The sequence below is a fragment of the Elgaria multicarinata genome, chromosome 2, assembly GCF_023053635.1.
Source record: "Elgaria multicarinata webbii isolate HBS135686 ecotype San Diego chromosome 2, rElgMul1.1.pri, whole genome shotgun sequence".
In the NCBI taxonomy this organism is placed as follows: Eukaryota; Metazoa; Chordata; class Lepidosauria; order Squamata; family Anguidae; genus Elgaria; species Elgaria multicarinata.
Window position 1 is genome coordinate 45,855,995 of NC_086172.1, and position 20,309 is coordinate 45,876,303.

At 41.9% G+C, this 20,309-nt stretch overlaps 1 protein-coding gene across 1 annotated transcript in view; it reads left to right on the forward strand.

The window, feature by feature from the left end:
* Window positions 1-20,309, forward strand: part of TTC21B (tetratricopeptide repeat domain 21B) — a 57,805-nt gene that overhangs the window by 10,522 nt on the left and 26,974 nt on the right. The window contains exons 5-13 of the mRNA XM_063118312.1: window positions 1,064-1,186; window positions 3,509-3,666; window positions 6,158-6,242; window positions 9,370-9,468; window positions 10,971-11,163; window positions 13,256-13,353; window positions 15,239-15,439; window positions 16,586-16,715; window positions 17,811-17,968. Coding sequence (XP_062974382.1) covers window positions 1,064-1,186; window positions 3,509-3,666; window positions 6,158-6,242; window positions 9,370-9,468; window positions 10,971-11,163; window positions 13,256-13,353; window positions 15,239-15,439; window positions 16,586-16,715; window positions 17,811-17,968 — 1,245 coding nt within the window. The remainder of the gene's footprint in view (window positions 1-1,063; window positions 1,187-3,508; window positions 3,667-6,157; window positions 6,243-9,369; window positions 9,469-10,970; window positions 11,164-13,255; window positions 13,354-15,238; window positions 15,440-16,585; window positions 16,716-17,810; window positions 17,969-20,309) is intronic.

Sequence of the window (20,309 nt, forward strand, 5' to 3'; positions counted from 1 at the left end):
GTGGTGAAACCAGTGAGCAACGTATTGGTATATAAAAAACAAGAAGTAGGATTTATTTAACAGGGAAGGGGAAAGTGGGGAGGAACCAAAATAAACATTCAAATGAATAAACAATTTAAAGTATGAGTTTCTTCAGACGAGCGTTTTAAAGCACGCTCATGACTGGCCACTCACAGATCTTTGCAGGTCATTTTGATGACAACATGTTCTTCTTGTGCTTCTCCCGCTCATCTCCCACTCCTATCCCCATTTTATTCGTTATAAAATGATCTTCATTAAATGCGATTCTTCTGAGCTATAATGTTATTTAACGCAATTTCCTGCCATGTGGAGGAGAGGTTTTACTATGAAATGCCCACTAGAGGGCACTCTCCCCACTAAACTGAATGGGCCGTGTGGTCACTTCTCTTCCTCTGTGTCATTGCATAGCGTTGCACAAGCAGAAGAGATGCAGCTTCAGAACAAACAGGAGGGGAATGCTATTCCCCACCCCTACCCTGTCTGAAAGAGCTCTAAGTCTCTAAACAATAAAATAGAAGGAATGGAATCCAATAATTATATGGTCTACAAATGTAGAGTTATTTCTTAAGGCCTGTTTCTAGATGACCCGTCTGACTGGCAACTGCGAATGCTGCTCCTTCGGTCCTTCCCAGTCTTTTCTCAGCCTTCTCAGAACCTCTCTGTGCCCTGATTTTTCACAATTTCCTCAGAGCCTTCCTTCACAATCTCTGTCCCTTTTCTGGCCTCACAGACTCCTCAGGACCTTTCCCTCCTCCCTTTTCACCGCCCACTCATCAGGGTCAAAATCTTTTCAGCTCCTGGAATTCTTCCAGGGGGCTGCACAGGGTTATACCCATCTACTAAGAAATAAGCCCCACTGAGTTCAGTGGGACTTACTCCCAGGGGTGAGTATAGGGTTGCTGCCTAAGGCACTTTAGGAATGTAAGGCAGAATCCTTTCCATGTTTAGACAGAAAAGGAAGTCCTGGGAGTTGTGGAACTTTTTTCTGTCTAAACATGCATAGGATGGCTCCCTTAATGTTTAATGTCGCTTTTCTTTACAGGGATTGATTTTGAAAGGATGGCTTGATGTCACCTCTGGAAAAGAAGCAAGTATTAAAAAAGCAGCAAAATATTTTGATGAAGGGCTGCAAAGTGGGAATGATATATTTGGCCTGATGGGTAAGGTAGGTCTGTATATTAAAATAAGCTTTTGATCCTATCCCATTACGAAACAAACGCTGCAGCTGATGCAGGCCGACCCAGCACAATTCAGTCCAGGGTACTTGATATGGGCATTGGTGTTAGTCCTGAGCTTGGAATTCACTGAAGCCTATGTGGGACGGGAATGCAGGTCTGAACAGCCCTAACATAATTTCAGAAGACAGCCCACTCTTTCTCTTCACTCCCATTTTATTATCTTTGAGTAGTACGGATCGGAGGTACAGGCTGCATTACATAAGGGACACTGTCATAGTTCATCTGTGAATCTGTAGAATTAAGTTATGTTTCCACTGTACCATCAGTTATTATTTGTTTTGGCATATCCTGCCCTATCATGAGGGCTTAAAGAAGCTTACGGCAGTTTCATTGTATATATGGTCCCTTTAACCCTTCATCAGTAGTTGGGTCAAATGTACCCCAACAATGCTGAAACAATTCATAAAATTTCTATGTAAATCTCACACAACTCCTATGTTTGAGGTATTCCTCAACCACGCTGAGGTTTTGAAGTACCATGTCATGAATTGCCATGTGGCGCCAAGGCACTCTCTCCTAAATCGAATGAAAAATGGATGTGTTCATTTCCACAGCTTTTGCGGTGAATTCTGGTCAATTCCATCCCTACTAGAATGACTGAGAGAACTGAAAATCCATGCGTGCAAGGTGCTAGGGGTTAAAGTGACCCTGCAAAATGCTGTTTAATTTTGTAGTTGCTCTTCAGGTTTAGAGATGCTCAGACTGGAATCTGTTTTTTTCCATTTTGTGTGAAGGTGAAAATGAAATGTTTTGTCTATATTCTTAATAGTGCTGTAAATAATGTTAGGAGTCTATAGTAATCTACAGGCTTACAAACTCATTTAGAAACAAGATTTATTTTTTTAGTATCCAGTGACCAAGAATAGCTGTTTTCTCACCAAAGCTGTTTGCCAAGTTTGTGCTAATCAAAACTTACCGATATTACTTTTGAGGTCATTTTTATTCTAATAGCAAGACTCTCCCACTATGCTTTGTGCCATATGAGCACATTAGAAATTAATGAACAATGAGTGCCATTCAGTGGAAGATGCCCAATAAGGCAGTATATACCATCCCAAACCATAAACTATGGCATAAAATTCTGGCTGTCTTGCAGTTTCAAACTATCATATTTGCTTATCTACAGTATTTTTACCCTGCTCTTCAACCAGAAAATGTTTCCAAAATGTTCCTTATGAAGATTAACAATGAAAGAACCCCTGCCCTCAGGCATACAATTTAAAAGAGATGACACAAAAGGAAAAAGGGATGGAAGAGAGGAGGAAAAAACAAAACTAGGGTATCAGTTCTTAGTTTCAAAGTTCGTATAGGTGTTCTTCCTGGAAGGGAAGGGTGAAAAATAAACTCCCTGTAGCTGTTCTTCTCTGGCTGATATACAGGACCAGGTTGGATTCCCCCTTGCTGTGATTTTTATTTTGTAGGGTGACCATATGGAAATTTCAGCAGGTATTATTTGTATACATACAGCACCCAGTGAAATTCCCTCTTCATCACAACAGTTAAAGCTGCAGGAGCCCTGCCCTCTTGGCCAGATACAAAAGAGGGCAGGGCTCCTAGAGCTTTAACTGCTGTAATGAAGAGGGAATTTCACCAGGTGCTGCATGCATACAAATGACACCTGCTGAAATTCCCTTTTCTATACAGCTGTTAAAGATACAGGAGCCCTGTCCTCCTTTCCATATGGTCACCCTATATTTTGGGAAGCAGAGTATGCAGCCTCCCAGTGGCCCTTGGTTCTCTGGTCAATGGATGTTTATGATGCTTACATTTATGAGGGAAAGGAAAAATGTGAGAGAAAAAGAAGAGAAAGCAATGAGGAAACATCCTCGCTCCAAACTTCAAACTGTTAAACCTTCCCCTAACATGTGGCAATTCTCAGCTGCTCTGGGAGCAGGCACTGGTCAAATGTTTTTGACTGACTCCCTTGTCAGACTGCCCTTAGTATGTACCTGACAGTCATTCTCCTTTTTAGGTGTCTTTGTCTCTTTTTTCCCCTTATTTCCCAAGCAATAAGTTGTAATAGTAATTCTTCAATCACCTCTGTTAAATAGGAACCGTTAAGCACCTGCTTTCAATTTATTTCTCCAGATACAGTTTCTGAAGTATATTTTGATAGATTTGAGGCTGGAATAGTGCTATTTATTAAACAAAAGAGCTGTGTTCTGTAGAATATCTTTCCTTTCCACTTGAAAATATGGTTGCTCCCTTGGCAAGGAAGATGATTAAGTGGTTACTTCATCTTTCGTTAGGCACAATATTTTGAAGTGCGCCAGAATTACTCAGGAGCTTTGGAGACTGTGAATCAAATAATAGCCAATTTCCCAGATTTCCTTCCTGCTTTTGTAAAGAAAATGAAGCTTCAGTTGGCTTTGCAAGACTGGGAACAGGCAACTGAGACTGCACACAGGTGGAGTATACTTAATTGCTCTTGTTTAGATTAATTAGAAATCCTGTAACATCTGAGTTGCACGGCTCTTGCAGCAGTTTAGAAAAGAGAGTTTGGTACCATTTATTGATTATTCCCCACCATCTTGTATTTCACTAGTCAGCAGCTATGATGCTCATAGAACTTGCTTTTTCCAACTATCGTTTCAGAATTGTTGGAAACGTACACATTAATAATTGGTGAAGGTTCACAAAGACCAAAACCAGCAGATGCTTACTATATTGATTCTGTTCTCTTTTTGGAATAAAACTGAGCTTCTAATTTTTCCACTATCACATCATAATAGTCTGATCATTAAACAGACAAGGTGGAAATACTGCTGTTTAATTACATTTTGCTAATTGTTGACAACAAGTTTTTCCCAATAGTAAATCATGAGATGGAGAGTATGAATGGATCAAACACAGCTGAGTGGAGGATCACTGGAAATATGGTTTAACCATCCTTTTTAGAGGTTGGTGATATTTCTTGTGTATCTGTGTGATGAAGACGTGCTTACTGAGAGTGTAGGGAAAAGATAACTCTCTCTGACAGTTTTCTTTTGCATTCAAAGACATGTGAGCATCTGTCTCATGGAATTAAAGGATTTTGAATCATTTCTGAAAATTAGATTGTCTTAAATGAGACTGTCCCTGGTTTGGCCCATCCTGACAAGCAGGGTTGCTACTGTAAAACACATTAAGATTGTGTTCGCACATCACATTAACCCACAATCAGTGGTTGCATGTGGGTTGCTTTTGAATTGTGGGTTGTTGGTTTGAACCATGGGTCTAAACCCAGGACATTTTCAACAGGTGGCTTATTTTCTCAAACCCATGTTTTGTGAGTTACAAGCCACCCTGCGGAAAATGTCCTGGGTTCAGACAACATGCTAATCCACATTCAACATACAACCCACGGTTCAACAACAACCCACACTCAACCACGGAGTGTGGGTTTGCGTGTTGTATGAACAGCCACTATGATTCTGTCACAAGACAGTGGGCTGCTTTGGATGTCACAGTAAGCAAGGGTTCTAGAGCATTCTGGGTTATTGTGATTGAGGAGTACGTATTTCTTCGATTGTAAGACGCCATCGATTCTAAGGCGCACACTAATCTCAGTACCACCAACAGAAAAAAAAGCTTTGATTCTAAGAAAAAATAAATTTCTTAGAATATCTTTTATGAGTAGAATTTCTTAGAAATATCTTAGAAAGAGCTGGGTTTTGGTGCCACTGGGCTGGGAGGGGCTATGGGGTAAGCAAAAAACCAGGCGCTTACCCTCCCAGTTCCTCTTTGCTCGCATGGCTTGCGGCTGCTGCAGGAACTTCCTCTTTTGGAGGCCTGCCTGCACGAGGAGGAGAGAGACGACTGGAGCTGGAGCTGCTGCGTGAGAGCAGCTTTGGTGGAGCAGCACTTCTTTAGCCTCTGGGCAGAGGTTTTTCAGCGGGCGTGAGGAGTTCCAGGCGGGACGTGCGCTTCCCAGCGCGGCGGCTGGGGGGAGACCCGATGCTTGGGGGTGGGGTGAGCCTCCTGACTCTTGGAGCCACATGTCTTCCCGGCGCAGCTGATGAGGGCCGGAGCTGCACGGGGCACGCTGTAGGCCCCAATCAGCCTGCAAAGCAATCTTAAAAAGCCCTGCTTGCTCAGCTTTCTAAAAGCAATAAAGCTAGACAGAATGGATGTTTCAGACCCTTTTTTAATAGGATAGAGTCTTTTTGCATCTACCATATTGCTTCGATTCTAAGACGCCATCGATTCTAAGACACACCCCATTTTTAGAGCTGTTTATTTAGGGAAAAAAGTGCGTCTTAGAATCGAAGAAATACGGTATGTTGATACATGCTGCCTGATCACTTCCACTTGACTCCTCCTGGAAGCAAGAGTGGTGAAACAAACCATGACTTTCCTTCATGGTTTGTTTATTGTGATGTTTGAACTAGGGATTCTGACTTGTATCTCCCCAAACCAGCTAGATTCATAAGCCAACAGTGAACCATGGTTTATGACTGTGGCTGGTTTGGAGGAGATAAGCCAGAATCCCTTGTTTGGATACCACCATAAACAAACCAGAAATGGTGAATCTGGTTTGTCAGCCACTGCCAGTGCCAGGAGGAGCCAGGTGGGAGCAATCAGACAGCATTCATCAGCACACTTACTCAATCCTGTTAAGTCAGGATTCTTCAGAACCTTGGCTTATTGTGATGTCCAAACTGGGTCTATAGGTGCTCCCAGGACAGAAAGCTCTGGCGTGGGCTGGTCCATGAAGTCACGAAGAGTCGGAAACGACTGAACGAATAAACAACAAAAGAGTTTCCAGAAAATCCAAATTAATTTGAAAGTTGATCCTCTTGTTATGTTAAAGCATTTAATTATCAGATGTGGCATGAAGACGCAGCTCTTGTTATGATAAAGAGCACTTGGCCCTAAAAGAAGACAAAATGGTTTAATAACATCTTATTTTGTTTCAGGCTGCTGCAGAAAGATGCTCTGAACTTGGAAGCTATAAAAATGGAGGCTGTTCACCATTTGTGTAGGGAAGGAAATATACCTGAGGTGAGTCTTCGGTATTGAATTTTACATTGAGACTTGCTTCAATTTAGTAATTATTAAATATACTCTTGCATATCATTGCTGTCAATCAGTGCAAAGCATTGATTGTCATTTTAGGTAATTCTGCTCTGAAAAATAATTTATTTGCCTGGTAACGGAGACAATAATAACTTCACTGAGAGCACAATCCTACACATGTCTGTTTAGAAGTAAGCCTTGTTAAGTTCAGTTGAACTTACTCCAAGATAAGTGTGTATAGGATTGCAGCCCTAGATTTCCTCATTTGGAAAATTATGTATATTTTAAACACAGGAAATTAATATTTGCGAAATACATGGTCATTATAAACTAGCTATATTTGTAAGCTCTACTAGACTGTTTGTTAACGAATACCTTAGCCCATGATGATTCCATAATGAACACATTTTTACATAAAAATAAAGTGGGTTCTTTTGCCAAGTACAATCCTGAGCCACAATCCAAAGATCAGATTCAGGCTGGCCCAAAGTTTTGTGTATACCTAGTATGATATTTTTTACTTGAGAAGTGGCCCCTTATACCATATCACACTAGCTGCGTTTGGACACCACAATAGTCAACGGTGTGTTAAGTCAACTCACAGTTGGTTATTTTGCAAGTACTCCCCACACGATCAGAGAAATAACCAACTGTGAGTTGGTTATAAGCAACTGTAAGTGGATTATTAATCCATGGTGCATTAACTAACTTGTCCCCCGCCCTCCCTCCTCCTCTCAGTCCTTTCACTTTCATACCATCAACTCTTTGCTGTCAAAAATAGAGTTCTGCCAGTGAGTAGAGTGGTAGACACCACTTTGACTGCTCTTGCCTAGCAACTCCGTAGGCAATGAGAATAACCAATGGTGCCCTCCACAAAACACAATAACCAACGGTGGTTTAAATAACCCTTTCTGCACATTGTTTGTTATTTGCATGTGTTATTTTGGTAAAATAGCCCACTGTGGGTTAAAAAAAATCCCGCCACATGACACAATTACCCATGGTAGATTGAATAACCCACTGTGGATTATTTAACCCATCACGGGTTATCATGTCGTCAAAACCCAGTCACGGTGTTTCCAAGACTCCCCTCAGATTCAATTATGATTTGCTACGTGGCAAAAGGAGGCCAGTTGAGAATGGGCTTGCTGGAGTTCAAGAAACACAAGCTGAAAGCCCTTTGGAAACTAGATGGTTCTTTGGAACCAAGGGGTGCCTCCAGTCAAGGCTTTTATGACAGCATCGCCCTACTTTGTTCATGGAATGTTAGGGGGGGTCCAGACATTGTCTACTAATAACCGATCATTTCTTCCTTCATTTTCATTTTCAGTACAGAATAGTTGCACAGTGGCCTGGTTCACATGTCATAACTACCCATGCCTAACAAATGCTGGGTTGTTAAAAAAGATGAGCAGGAGCAAGTGGGTTTACTGGGGTTCCCACCTACTCACTTCCATTGAGATAAACAACCCAAGGACACTCTGTCCCTGGGTTGTTTATCGTGACATCTGAACTCTGGGTTCTTGGGAGACAGACAACCCAGAATTGGAACCCATGGCTTCCAAGAACCCAGACTTCTGGTTCCACACATCACAATAAACAACCAAGAACAGAGCGTGCCTGGATTGTTTATCTTGGCGGGAGCAGGCGAACAGGTGGGAACTAGCAAACATACTCACTCCCACTTGTCTTTTCAATAATCCATGATTTGTTCACTGTAGGTTGTTACCACATGCAAACTGGCTCAATGCCTTCTAATTAGTAGTGCTAGGAGCCCTTCTTCAGGAAAGGTCAAATACCTTCCAGGGAGGTGTTGTGTTTTCTTTTAGATTGCATTTTTACTTCATTTTCTTAAATGGAATAAAATCAAAGAGAAATTCAGTGCAGCAATTGAAGGTTCAGATTCTAACATCATTAATAAACAGGTATAGTTCTAGAATAGGTAGTGGAGAATGTAATGATAATAGATTTTAACTCTTCTCTTCAGCTTTTGGTAGCGTTTAGACAGAAACCTCTTTAAATGCATGTAAAAAGGGAAGGGCTACTTGAAAGAAAAATATAAGCACCGTGTTTAAGATGAGGAAACGTATCTAAAGATCTGTTCAGTGAGCAGCTCTGTCAATGCATCATTCTCCCGGAAGCTGCAACCACATATTAGTTGTATGTGGTTGCTTCAGAGAAGGATTTCTTTTGATTGTAGCAATTGGCATGCAGCCATCCATTGCTTAACCCATGTTGCACAATTAAGCTACATTCATTAGACTGGATAGAAAATACTCCTCGTGATGGTAATGTTTGATTTCACAAGGGACTTGTGCAAGCCACAAAGTTTGTGTATAAAGTGCTGTCCCCCAAAGACAGAGTGTGTACATCACGCAGCTGTTGGATATTTTGCTTTAAAAGGAAATTTTCTACTGTTGCGCCTTCAAAAGTGGACTGTATTAAGCATGTGTATATTATGGTACATGTTGGCATATAAACATTCTTTCAGATCCATGTAAAAATTAGTGTTACATGCACAACGAAGGATGTGCCCATCTGACGTGCTAGACTTGAACACTCCCTCTTCCCGTGTGCCTAGGAGGAAGAATAAACCCAGAATTTATTTATTATCTGCTTTAGCAGATTCCTGGGTTGTCATAATGTGTGAACCACGAATTTTGGTTTAAAACAAACTATAGTCCAGTCTCCCCCAACATGCCACCTTCCAGATGTGCTGGACTACAGTTCCCATCATGTTGCTAGCTGGGGTTAATGGGGCTGTAGTCCAGGACATCTGGAGAGCGCTAGTTCAGGGGAGGCTGCTCTGATCAGTTGCTAAACAAACCAACCTCAAGCCCTCAATTGTTTTTTCCCTCCGTCTGTTTAACAAACTGGCTCATTTAGCAGCCATCTGCTAAAGTGAAACTTAATTTTTGTTTACTACTTCTCCTAGTTGCTTGCAGGGAGAAAAAGGGGATGGAGGAGCATGGCTCATTCCTGCGTATGCGTATAATGCTAAGTTATAGTTTAGCATTATGTGTGAATGGCCCTTTGTGGATTCATATAAGATAATAATTCTCAAAAACCACAGATAGTAACGTTGGTGTTCTGCTTTCACCCACCCCCACAGGCTTCATCAAAGTTGGCAGATCTGATTAGTGCATTGGATAAGTTGGAACCACAGAATCCTCAACTCTTCTGTAAAACAGCATTGGTGTTTAGCAGAACAGTAAGTGGATGTATTTTTAAAATTGCAGTCATTGACTATGATCCAACGGCTCTCATGCTTACAGGTATAAGCAGGTAAGCACTCCATGTTCACGATGGTAGCTTTTTCCTTCATGGAATGGCAAGACCCAGTCTATGCTTGCTTTTGGGTTGTGCCAGTTGGGCTTAGTCCCGTACACAGATAAGTGCTCATAAATCCTTTTAGTGGAATCAAGGGAGGCATAAATATCAAGATTGGTAACCTCAAGACTGGATTACTGCAATGCGCTCTATGTGGGGCTGCCCTTGAAACTGCTGCGGAAGCTGGAGCTAGTGCAGAATGCTGCAGCTCGGCTGTTGTCTGGAAGCTGCCCCTTTCCAGCATGTAACTCCTCTGCTGAGGGAACTGCACTGGCTGCCTATTCGCTACTAGGCCAGGTTTAAGGTTCCTGTACTAGTGTACAAAGCCCTAAACAACTTGGGACCAGGATACTGAGAGAGCGCCTTCTCCCCTATCAACCTGCTCGGTCACTGAGGTCATCTGAGGGCATGCTCCTGGTGGTTCCACGTAGACCCATCCTCCATTGGAGTCCACCAGGTGAAGAGCGTTCAGCGTGGTGCCCCCCGTCCTATGGAATTCCCTGCCCCTGGAAGGAGGCGCCAGCTTTGTATTCCTTTCGGCACCTCCTGAAAATGTCATCGTTCCGGGAAGCCTTCCCTAGAAGACCAGCCACGGTTCACTTTGCATTTCTCTTCTTTTAAAAATCTATTTTTATGTGTTTTTATTCTGTTTTGTTTTTTTTAATCTTGAACACCGCTCTGAAATTTTGAATGGAGAGCAATATATAAATATTGTAAATATAGAAATATATGTCAAATTGCTCAAATAGATACAGCACTGGTTCTGGTCAATTTGTTTTTTGTTTTGCTTTGCTTTTCAAGTGAAAAGTTAAGTGGTAATTTTGAAACCTTTCTTCCGAACTTACATCATAACATGAAATAAGTTTGGATTGTGATGAAAAATGAGCGATGCGCATCTCCCTCCCACCCTCTGCCCCATGGCTGCTTTGTTGTGGTGGTTTTCCGTCCCTTTGTCTGTGGCCGCTGCCGGTTTGTCACGACTGGATCGCCTGACTCAGTTCACCCTGAGCAAACATTTGGGATGAGCGCTGGCATAGATAAGTGGCGGTTGTGCTCATGGCAAGTGGGTGAGATGATCTGTTTGCCACGAGCAAGGGAGCTGTCAGGGATGGAGAAGCGGGGGGAAGTCACATGCGCTGGCCTCAACCCGGAATTCATTGACTGCACAGCTTTGCCAGCAGAGCCGGAAAACTGGATTTTCACTCTGGGTCGCATTGCATCTGTAATATCCTTTAGACGATGACATGAGTTGTGATAGCACCAGTGTTTTTTAATGTTTTAAATTAGTGGCTGTACCTGATAAGGCTTTTTTTTTTTAAGTATTGTGAACTTGTGGATTCCAAATCTGAACGTGTTCACGCTGGGAACTGTTTTTAATCCTAGTGTGGCCGCAGTCCACCCGTCCTTCAGCAAACACAGACTTTGGTGGAAAGAGCATTCAGCTTGGCCTCCCACGATGCAAATATTGCTACTGAACTTGGGTACCAGATGATTTTGCAAGGGAAAATGAAGGAGGCTGTAAAATGGTACCAGACGGCCATGGCTCTGGACGAGACGAGTGTTCCTGCGCTAACTGGTATGGCTTGAAGTAGACTTGTGCTTGCAAGAGCACTTTAAACTCAATTTACTCCCCCCCCCCCGAATAAGTTCATTACAGTAAGTAATCTGTGCGATTTACATGTGTGTGTGTTTTAAAAAATTAAAGCCTATATCATCATTAGCTTGATTTCCACCCTCTGTTTTTGAGTCTCCATTCGGTTCCTCTAATCTGCTCCAAGTTTGGGCTAGGAGGATTCTCCAGGGCCCGATGAACTACTTCCTAGAGTAATGAAGCAGCTAGTGGAAGAACTCTCAGAACCTTTGTCTATTCTCTTTGCAAAATCATGGAAGACGGGTGAGGTGCTGGACGACTGGAGGAGGGCTAACGTTGTCCCTATCTTCAAAAAGGGCAAAAAGGAGGAACCTGGGAACTACAGACCAGTCAGTCTGACATCCATCCCTGGGAAAATTCTGGAGCAGATTATAAAGAAGTCAATCTGTAAACACCTTGAAATCAATGCAGTGATCACTAGAAGACAACATGGATTTGTCAAGAACAAGTCCTGTCAGACAAATTTGATTTCATTTTTTGATAAGGTAACCTCCCTTGTGGACCGTGGGAAGGCTGTGGACGTCATATATCGACTTCAGCAAAGCTTTTGACAAAGTGCCCCATGATATTCTGATTAACAAACTAGCTAAAAGTGGGCTAGATGGAACAACTATTAGGTGGATTCACAGTTGGCTACAGAATTGGACTCAAACTGGGGAGAGGCAACGAGTGGGGTACCGCAGGGCTCAGTCCTGGGCCCAGTGCTATTCAACATTTTTAATAATGATTTGGACGAGGAGGTGCAGGGAACGCTTATCAAATTCGCAGATGACACAAAATTGGGTGGGATAGCTAATACCCTGGAAGACAGAAACAAACTTCAAAGTGATCTTGATAGGCTGGAGTGCTGGGCTGAAAACAACAGGATGAAATTTAATAGGGATAAATGCCAAGTTCTACATTTAGGAAATAGAAACCAAATGCACAGTTACAAGATGGGGGATACTTGGCTCAGCAATACTACAAACAAGAAGGATCTTGGAATTGTTGTAGATCACAAGCTGAATATAAGCCAACAGTGCGATATGGCTGCAAGAAAGGCAAATGCTATTTTGGGCTGCATTAATAGAAGTATAGCTTCCAAATCATGTGAGGTACTGGTTCCTCTCTATTCGGCCCTGGTTAGGCCTCATCTAGAGTATTGCGTCCAGTTCTGGACTCCACGATTCAGGAAGGACGCAGACAAGCTGGAGCGTGTTCAGAGGAGGGCAACCAGGATGATCAGGGGTCTGGAAACAAAGCCCTATGAGGAGAGACTGAAAGAACTGGGCATGTTTAGCCTGGAGAAGAGAAGATTGAGGGGAGACATGATAGCACTCTTCAAATACTTAAAAGGTTGTCACACAGAGGAGGGCCAGGATCTCTTCTCGATCCTCCCAGAGTGCAGGACACGGAATAACGGGCTCAAGTTAAAGGAAGCCAGATTCCAGCTGGACATCAGGAAAAACTTCCTGACTGTTAGAGCAGTACGACAATGGAATCAGTTACCTAGGGAGATTGTGGGCTCTCCCACACTAGAGGCCTTCAAGAGGCAGCTGGACAAGCATCTGTCAGGGATGCTTTAGGGTGGATTCCTGCATTGAGCAGGGGGTTGGACTCGATGGCCTTGTAGGCCCCTTCCAACTCTGCTATTCTATGATTCTATACCTGTAGCCCTTGGGCTAATGTTGGAAATGATCAGTCCAGACATCTCAAAGAATGGCCTGTTTCCCTCCCCACAGCAATCTTCTGAGCAGGCAGGAGGTGGAGGAACAGGGGGAGAGAGAAGGGAGTTATCAATGGAGAGGGGGGTAAAAAAGGGGGGTCAGGCCTGCCTTTTTTACCCCGCTTCATCCCCACCTAACTGCCAGCCTGTAGCCGCTGACCGATTAGCTCCAAGGGAATGTGGCCCTTGCTAGAAAACAGGTTCCCTGCTCCTGCTTTAGTCTGTGAAGTCTGATTTAATGGGAAATGGATACTAAACTCCGAATAGCCTTTGTAGAATATAAAGCTGAAATGAGATGACTGTGCATTACAGGAATTATCCGGAGCCAGCTAATGGAAGGCAAGTTAGACGATGTAGAGCAGCAATTGGAGTTCCTGAATGAAATCCAACAGTCTATTGGGAAATCAGCGGTAAGAGAACGACCCTTTCCCGAAGTGCTTTGATTCTGGTCTGATTGACGCTGCGATTCTGGTGCTAGAATATTTATGTGGACGGAGAATGCTCCTCCCAAGAGCTCTCCTTTTGCTTTTTGGCTCTTTGCAGTATTCAATTCGTGAGTTTAGAGGCAAGGAGTGGCTTTTTGGCTCTAGTCTATAAGTGTGTGGATAGTGTTTGGAATGAAGGAAATCCTGTTGGCCTAGTGGACCGAAATGTATTGCTATACAGTAAATTTTGAACAGGGCAATCCTATGGAGATGGAGGATCTTTGGCAATTGCTGTGCCACTTCCCTGCCTGTTTGCTGCAGCCAGCACGGAAGGTGGGGAGCAGCTTTATTTCCTCCCTACTTTGACCTCCCTTCCCCTACCCATTTACTCCAATGGGAGTGTCTTAATCTGGAGGCCTGATGTATTCATGGCTCCATCAAAGTAGATTCTTTGGATTACCAAGATGAGACTTGTGAAAGGGATGACAGTTTATTGATGGGAAAAGGATGCAGAATGAAAATACAAAGAAAGCTCACACATCTCTTCAGCCGATGAAGCTGGCAATTTCCTCACAGCTGGTATATGCCAGAGGGGGTGTGGGCTATCAACAGCATATTAGAGATTGTTCCTAAGACCCAAAGTTCTCCAGGCTGGTTGTGCACATTCCCCCATGGAGTGAAGCCAAATTGGTTAGGCCTCAGCCCAGTCTTTTATACACTTTTCTGACCTCCTAGTACGTGCCCCAAAGTATCGCAGGCCGGCAATGAGTTACTCCGCCCTGTGACTAAGACATTCCAACATTCCAACACTGGAGGTGGGTGGGTAGGAAGTATCTTTATCTTCTTAGCACGATAGAACAGTAAATCAAACAGAGGAAATTAGGCCGCTGCATAACTTCTGACTTGAGGATTACCACCCTTATCAGATTCAGACAGCTAGCAATTGTTATCATGTGGATTGGTGCTTAATTGCTTGATACCAGTCTCTCTCTATGAGAAGCCTGTAGAATAGGGTGACCATATGAAAAGGGGGACAGGGCTGCTGTATCTTTAACAGTTGTATTGAAAAGGGAGTTTCAGCAGGTGTCATTTGTATATATGGGGAACCTGGTGAAATTTCCTCTTCATCACAACAGTTAAAGCTGCAGGTGCTCTGCCCGTTTTTTAAATCTGGTCACTCTAATATAGCTCCTGCACCTTTAACTGTTGTGATGAAGAGGGAATTTCACCAGGTTCTCCATATATACAATGACACCTGCTGAAATTCCCTTGTCTATGCAACTGTTAAAGATACAGGAGCCCTGTCCTCCTTTTCATATGGTCACCCTACTATAGAAGCTGCCCTACTCTACTAAACAAGCCCTGTATAGTTTTAGTAAACAGCATGTAGGATACTTGCGCAAATTCAACACCTGACCTGACTCCTCTCCATTTCAAGCTCACCACAGGGAGGGAATTTGATACACCTGCTCCAAGATTGAAGTAGCTCTGGATCTATGTCAGGTGTGTGTTGGGGCAACAAAGGGTTTTAGGATCCTGCCTCTGCTCTCTGAACATGAACCAAAGAGGCCTTCAAATACAGGATTGTCCTCTGACAGCCGTTGAAATAGACTACTGACTTCATTAAAGTACGGCACATAGGGCAGTATAAAATGGTATGTCTATACAGAGTGGACCCATTGAAGTGAATGGGCCTAGTTTATGTAGGATTGCCGTTGAATAGTGCCCATAGCCATTTTACCAGGGGATGTGCTGCAAATCAGGTCCTCTGAGTTAGGACCTGGTATCTTGAGGGGGGAAATCTTATTAACAGTGGAGACAAGATAACGATAAAACTGATTGAATTGTCATTTTCTATTTGGTTTTGTAGGAGCTCTCTTACTTGCGTGCAGTGTTAGCTATGAAGAAACACAAAAGACAAGAAGAAGTTATTACTTTACTGAACGATGTACTTGATACACATTTTTCCTCTTTGCAAGGCTTACCTCTTGGTGTAGAATATTTTGAAAAATTAAATCCCGACTTTTTGATAGAAATTATTAAGGAGTATCTCAATTTTTGCCCAGCGCAGGTAAGGCACTAGAATTCTTGTCCTTCTAAAATGAGGACTATTTACTATGATTTTGGTTTTCAGTTCTGTGCTCAAAAAGGTTACAGGTGGAAGGGAAGATAACTTTAAGAAGAATCACCAAGATTCGAAGTTCTCTGTAGTATAAGAAGTGAGCAGTGGGGTAACCTCATTAGGGTTCCCCAACATCTCTGGGTTGGTAGGCCCATCACAAAATGGCTGCCATTGGGGTGCTTCCCAATTCATAAAATTATTGCCATGCTCGGCACGGCTGGTCTCAGTACACTCATTTCCCAGAAGGCAAAGTGGTTAGACTAAAAGAAAAATAGATTGCCCATGAGCTCAAGTACAAAGGAGATGTGAGCTCTCAGCTCCAAAACAGCCTTTTGAACCCAGACAATGATGGAGGGCAACACTTTGCTTTTCAGCATGTCCGCCTGCCATTTACATTTTTAATAAATAAAATTAAAAACTTTTTTTTTTAAAAAAAAAAAAACACCTTAAGAAATTTAAAATTAAATTAAATTAAAAAGGGCTGGGAGTCAGGTAGGCATCAAGAGAGATGTCCATGGCTACATTGATGCTCACAGGCACGATGCTGGAGACCGCAGTTTTAAATATTGTCGTAACTCAAATGCAATAGGCTACCTGTTCTTATGAAATGCTTCATTTCCTGACGTGGTGAATATGAACAGGGTTCAGTGTGAAATACTCTAGTTGACCCTGTTCGTCTGCTTAAGAGTTTTGTTTTGTTCTTATGTTATCAAATATGCCTTTATTTCATGAACTAGGAATACTGGAACACTTCGTTTGGTTCACATTTTTAAGCAAACCGACCTTATTCACACTTCCCAGTCTATCATAGAGGGTGGAGCACAGTTTTCCTTTGGATTGTGCATTTCTCCAATTTTTGTGATGTGCTTCTCTGTTCAAAACGTGCATGTACAAAAGTGCACACAATTGAAATGTGATCCACAGAACAGGCCTTCGGTTTGGGTGAAAATGCACTCAGAATTTCACTTTTCAGCTCAGATGTGTGTTTCATCATGATTTTCTTTTTTTAAAAAAAATATGCTGCCTCTATTTTCTCAGTGTAATAAACAACGATATCATTAAATTAATTTCTCCATAAGTGTATTTTATTTCTAGCCTGCAGGTCCAGGACAGCCTCCTTCACCACTTCTCAAACCTTGCGCATCAGTCCTTGAAACAGTGGTAAAAACTGTCCCTGGTCTCCTGCAAGCTGCCTTCTTAGTTGCAAAGGTGAAATATTTGGCAGGTAAAGTCTAATTTTGAACCAATGCAAATAATAATTGTATGCAAAGCATGTTTTGTTCTTTGAAATTATACTCTGGGATTCCTAAATAAGAGATAACATACAGCCAGTAACTTGTATTGATCTGTTTCTTGTGTTCTATTTCATTGCTGCTTTAATTTTTGAAATATTCAAAATACCAGTGATTGATAAACTGAAGACCCTTGATTATTGAGCTACTTGGGGTGGAGGGTGGAGAAAGAGGTATAGACCTGATTCACACATAATGCTAACCCATGGTTTATTCAACTCATGGGTTGCTGACTTCTGAGTTGTTGTGATGTGAGAACCCAGCCATGCTGACAAGCCCGGGTTTTTTAAACCATGAACACCCCCGAGAGCCAGTCCACACATCACAGCTACATTAACCCACAGGTTCTCCTCCTGGGTTGTTTGTGGTTAACAACCTATAGTTAAACCATAGTGCCGAATTTGTACTTAACAACAGCCCATAATTCAACAACCACCTACAATTCAGCCCATATTCAGCTCATACTTGATCCATACTCTGGGTTGTTGTTACGTGTGAACCAGAATGTTCAATTTTGGACATCACACTAACAACCCTAAGACCTGGTTCGCATGTACCAACAGCCCTTCAGGCTGTGTTTAACCCATGAGTTGTTATTATTTGTGAACAGCCCCATGGTTCATTGTTGCGTTGTGAACTCTGGGTTGTTTAAACCAAGGATTGTCATTGTGTGAACCCACAACCATGGGTTGTTCATTGGTTGTTTTGCTAGGCTACAGATGTGGCAGGCAAGGGCAGTAAAAAAACAACCCAGCCACTGTACATGTCAGTGCTACAGCTACACAAAGAAATTTAGGAAACGGAAGGAGAAGTCAAAGGAGGAGGACAAAAATCCAAGGATTGAGAAAGCAAACTGCGGTTTGTTTGATCGTCTGCCAGACAAACCCTGGGTAGGGCAACAAACCATAGGTTAATCATGGGTTAAATAAACTATGGATTAGTGTTACGTGCAAACCCGTATGACAACTTCTGAATGTTTTTCAGATTTGTCTTGTCTAATTTACATTTGGTTTGTTTAACCTGATCAGGTAACTCTGAAGCATCCCAAAGTATCCTGCAGCGCTGTATAGAAAAGAGCCCCTCGTTTGCAGATGCTCATCTCCTTATGGCTCAAGTTTATTTGTTGCAAAACAACTTCAAGCTCTGTTCTCAGTCTCTGGAACTCTGCCTAAGCTACAACTTTGAGGTAAATTGGACTGCAAAACCTCTAGCCTGGGCTGTTGAAGCCCTTTATTTTCATTGCACACTTGGCTGGCATTTAAACTTGTTGCCAGAATTATTATAATATTTTGGCTGCAGATGTGATTGCAAACCGCCAAGGCAGCAAACATCTTCATGGATTAAGAAGATACTTATTTAGCCTTTTATCCCAGAACTCTTATTTGGAAAAAGAGAGTATCAGAACTCAAGATAGGGTTCAGGCTCAGGAACTGACCATGCGTTACTCCTTTTTAGCTCTTGTAACAACAGATGCACCATGATTGCAGCCCAGGAGGCCTGACACCATAGACAGCTAGAATCGTTGAGTATTAGATATCCCTGCAAACCCCTAGGCAGAATAAGCTTGTGCAATGAATCCACTGTAGCCCCTTTCTGGAAATGTTGGGAGATGAGGGGAAGAGGATTTAAAGTATCTTTAAATCAGTTAATGGGAAACCGGGTAAGTCTATCCCTTGCTAAAGGAAAATTTCTGATTCCTGTTTATCTGTCTGTAGCATCTGGTGCTGACTAAATCTGGCCCTGGAGCTATCTTGATTTCTGCCCACGCATTTGTTCTGTTATGGAACTGATTTCTTTACTAGGATGCCCTGCAGTCTCAATTTTACAGCTCATTGAATAAGGAACATTGCTGGTTCATGTCCGTACCTTGTCATTGACTATAAGGCTGTGTCTTGTCCAGCAGAAAAACCCTATTTAGAGCCTACAAAACATTGATACATGTGGCCAGAGCCAGTGTAACTTGCTGCTGGTGATGTAGTGCAGATCCTTCACATGTGCTTTCAGAGTGCTCAGTTGTTAGTCGCCTGAATGTGATTAAGTAGATAATTTCATCTTGGGCAATGTCTGTACCTTTTTATGGCAGTCTTTGCTGCTTGGGTCTCCAGTAAACACCATGGTTTTAATTATTATTTCTAGTGCCTATAGAACCTTGACTTGTGTGTGTCCTATGGGGCATAATTGGAATAAAACTTGCAAAGACATAACTGAACAAACAGGTCTTCAGTAATTTAAAATTATACAAAACGTGTGACCATTTCCTAGTATTATTTATTTTATTTATTTATTTTATTTATTTTTATTTATTACATTTCTATACCACCCAATAGCCAGAGCTCTCTGGGCGGTTCACAAAAATTAAAAACATTCAAAGTATAAAACAACAGTATAAAACCATAATATAAAATACAATATAAAAGCTCAACCAGATAAAAACAGCAGCAATGCAAAATTGCAAATTTAAAACAGCAAGTTAAAATTTATTTATAGACTGTTAAAATGCTGGGAGAATAAAAAGGTCTTCACGTGGCGTCTAAAAGAATATAATATAGGTGCCAAGCGAACCTCCTTAGGGAGCTCATTCCACAGCCGGGGTGCCACAGCAGAGAAGGCCCTCCTCCTGGTAGCCACCTGCCTCACTTCCTTTGGCAGGGGCTCACGGAGAAGGACCCCTGATGATGATAAATAAATGCAACAATTAATCCTTCTGAATCCAAACTAAATTATGAAGTTCTTGCTTGCAACTTTACATTAGGCCAGTCCCAAAGTCTCTTCTGTTTCACCAGATGCTGGATACTTCAGTCGTCCCTTTTTGTAACTTTAGACCACAGGACAATCCACTATTAGTAGCTTAAAGTATTAGCCCTACAATAATAAAATAATTATAACGAACATCAAAGGTACAAAAATGATTCCCCATCCCCTTGAAATTCAGTTACATGCAAACATCAGTTCCGTTTACATTATTTATTTTTATTTATTTATTTATTACATTTTTATACTGCCCAATAGCCGAAGCTCTCTGGGCGGTTCACAAAAATTAAAACCACAAAAAACATCCAACAGGTTAAAAACACAATTACGAAATACAATATAAAAAGCGCAACCAGGATAAAACCATACAGCAAAGTTGATTATAAGATTAAAATACACAGTTAAAACAGTAAAATTTAAATTTAAGTTAAAATTAAGTGTTAAAATACTGAATGAATAAAAAGGTCTTCAGCTGGCGACGAAAGCAGTACAGTGTAGGCGCCAGGCGGACCTCTCTGGGGAGCTCGTTCCACAACCGGGGTGCCTTATACAATTTATTTATTTATTTATTTATTTAAAGCATTTCTTGGCCGCCCTTAAGGGGGGAAAGCCCTCACAAGGTGGCTTACAACAATAAAATACATAAAAACAGTTTAAAACATTAAAGGCAATAAAAACATACACAGTACAATACAAGGTGATAAGAGCCCCAAATCATAAATCTGTTCTCTAGCATTCAGCTTCCAAGTAAAACAAACTGACTCTCTGTAAAAAAA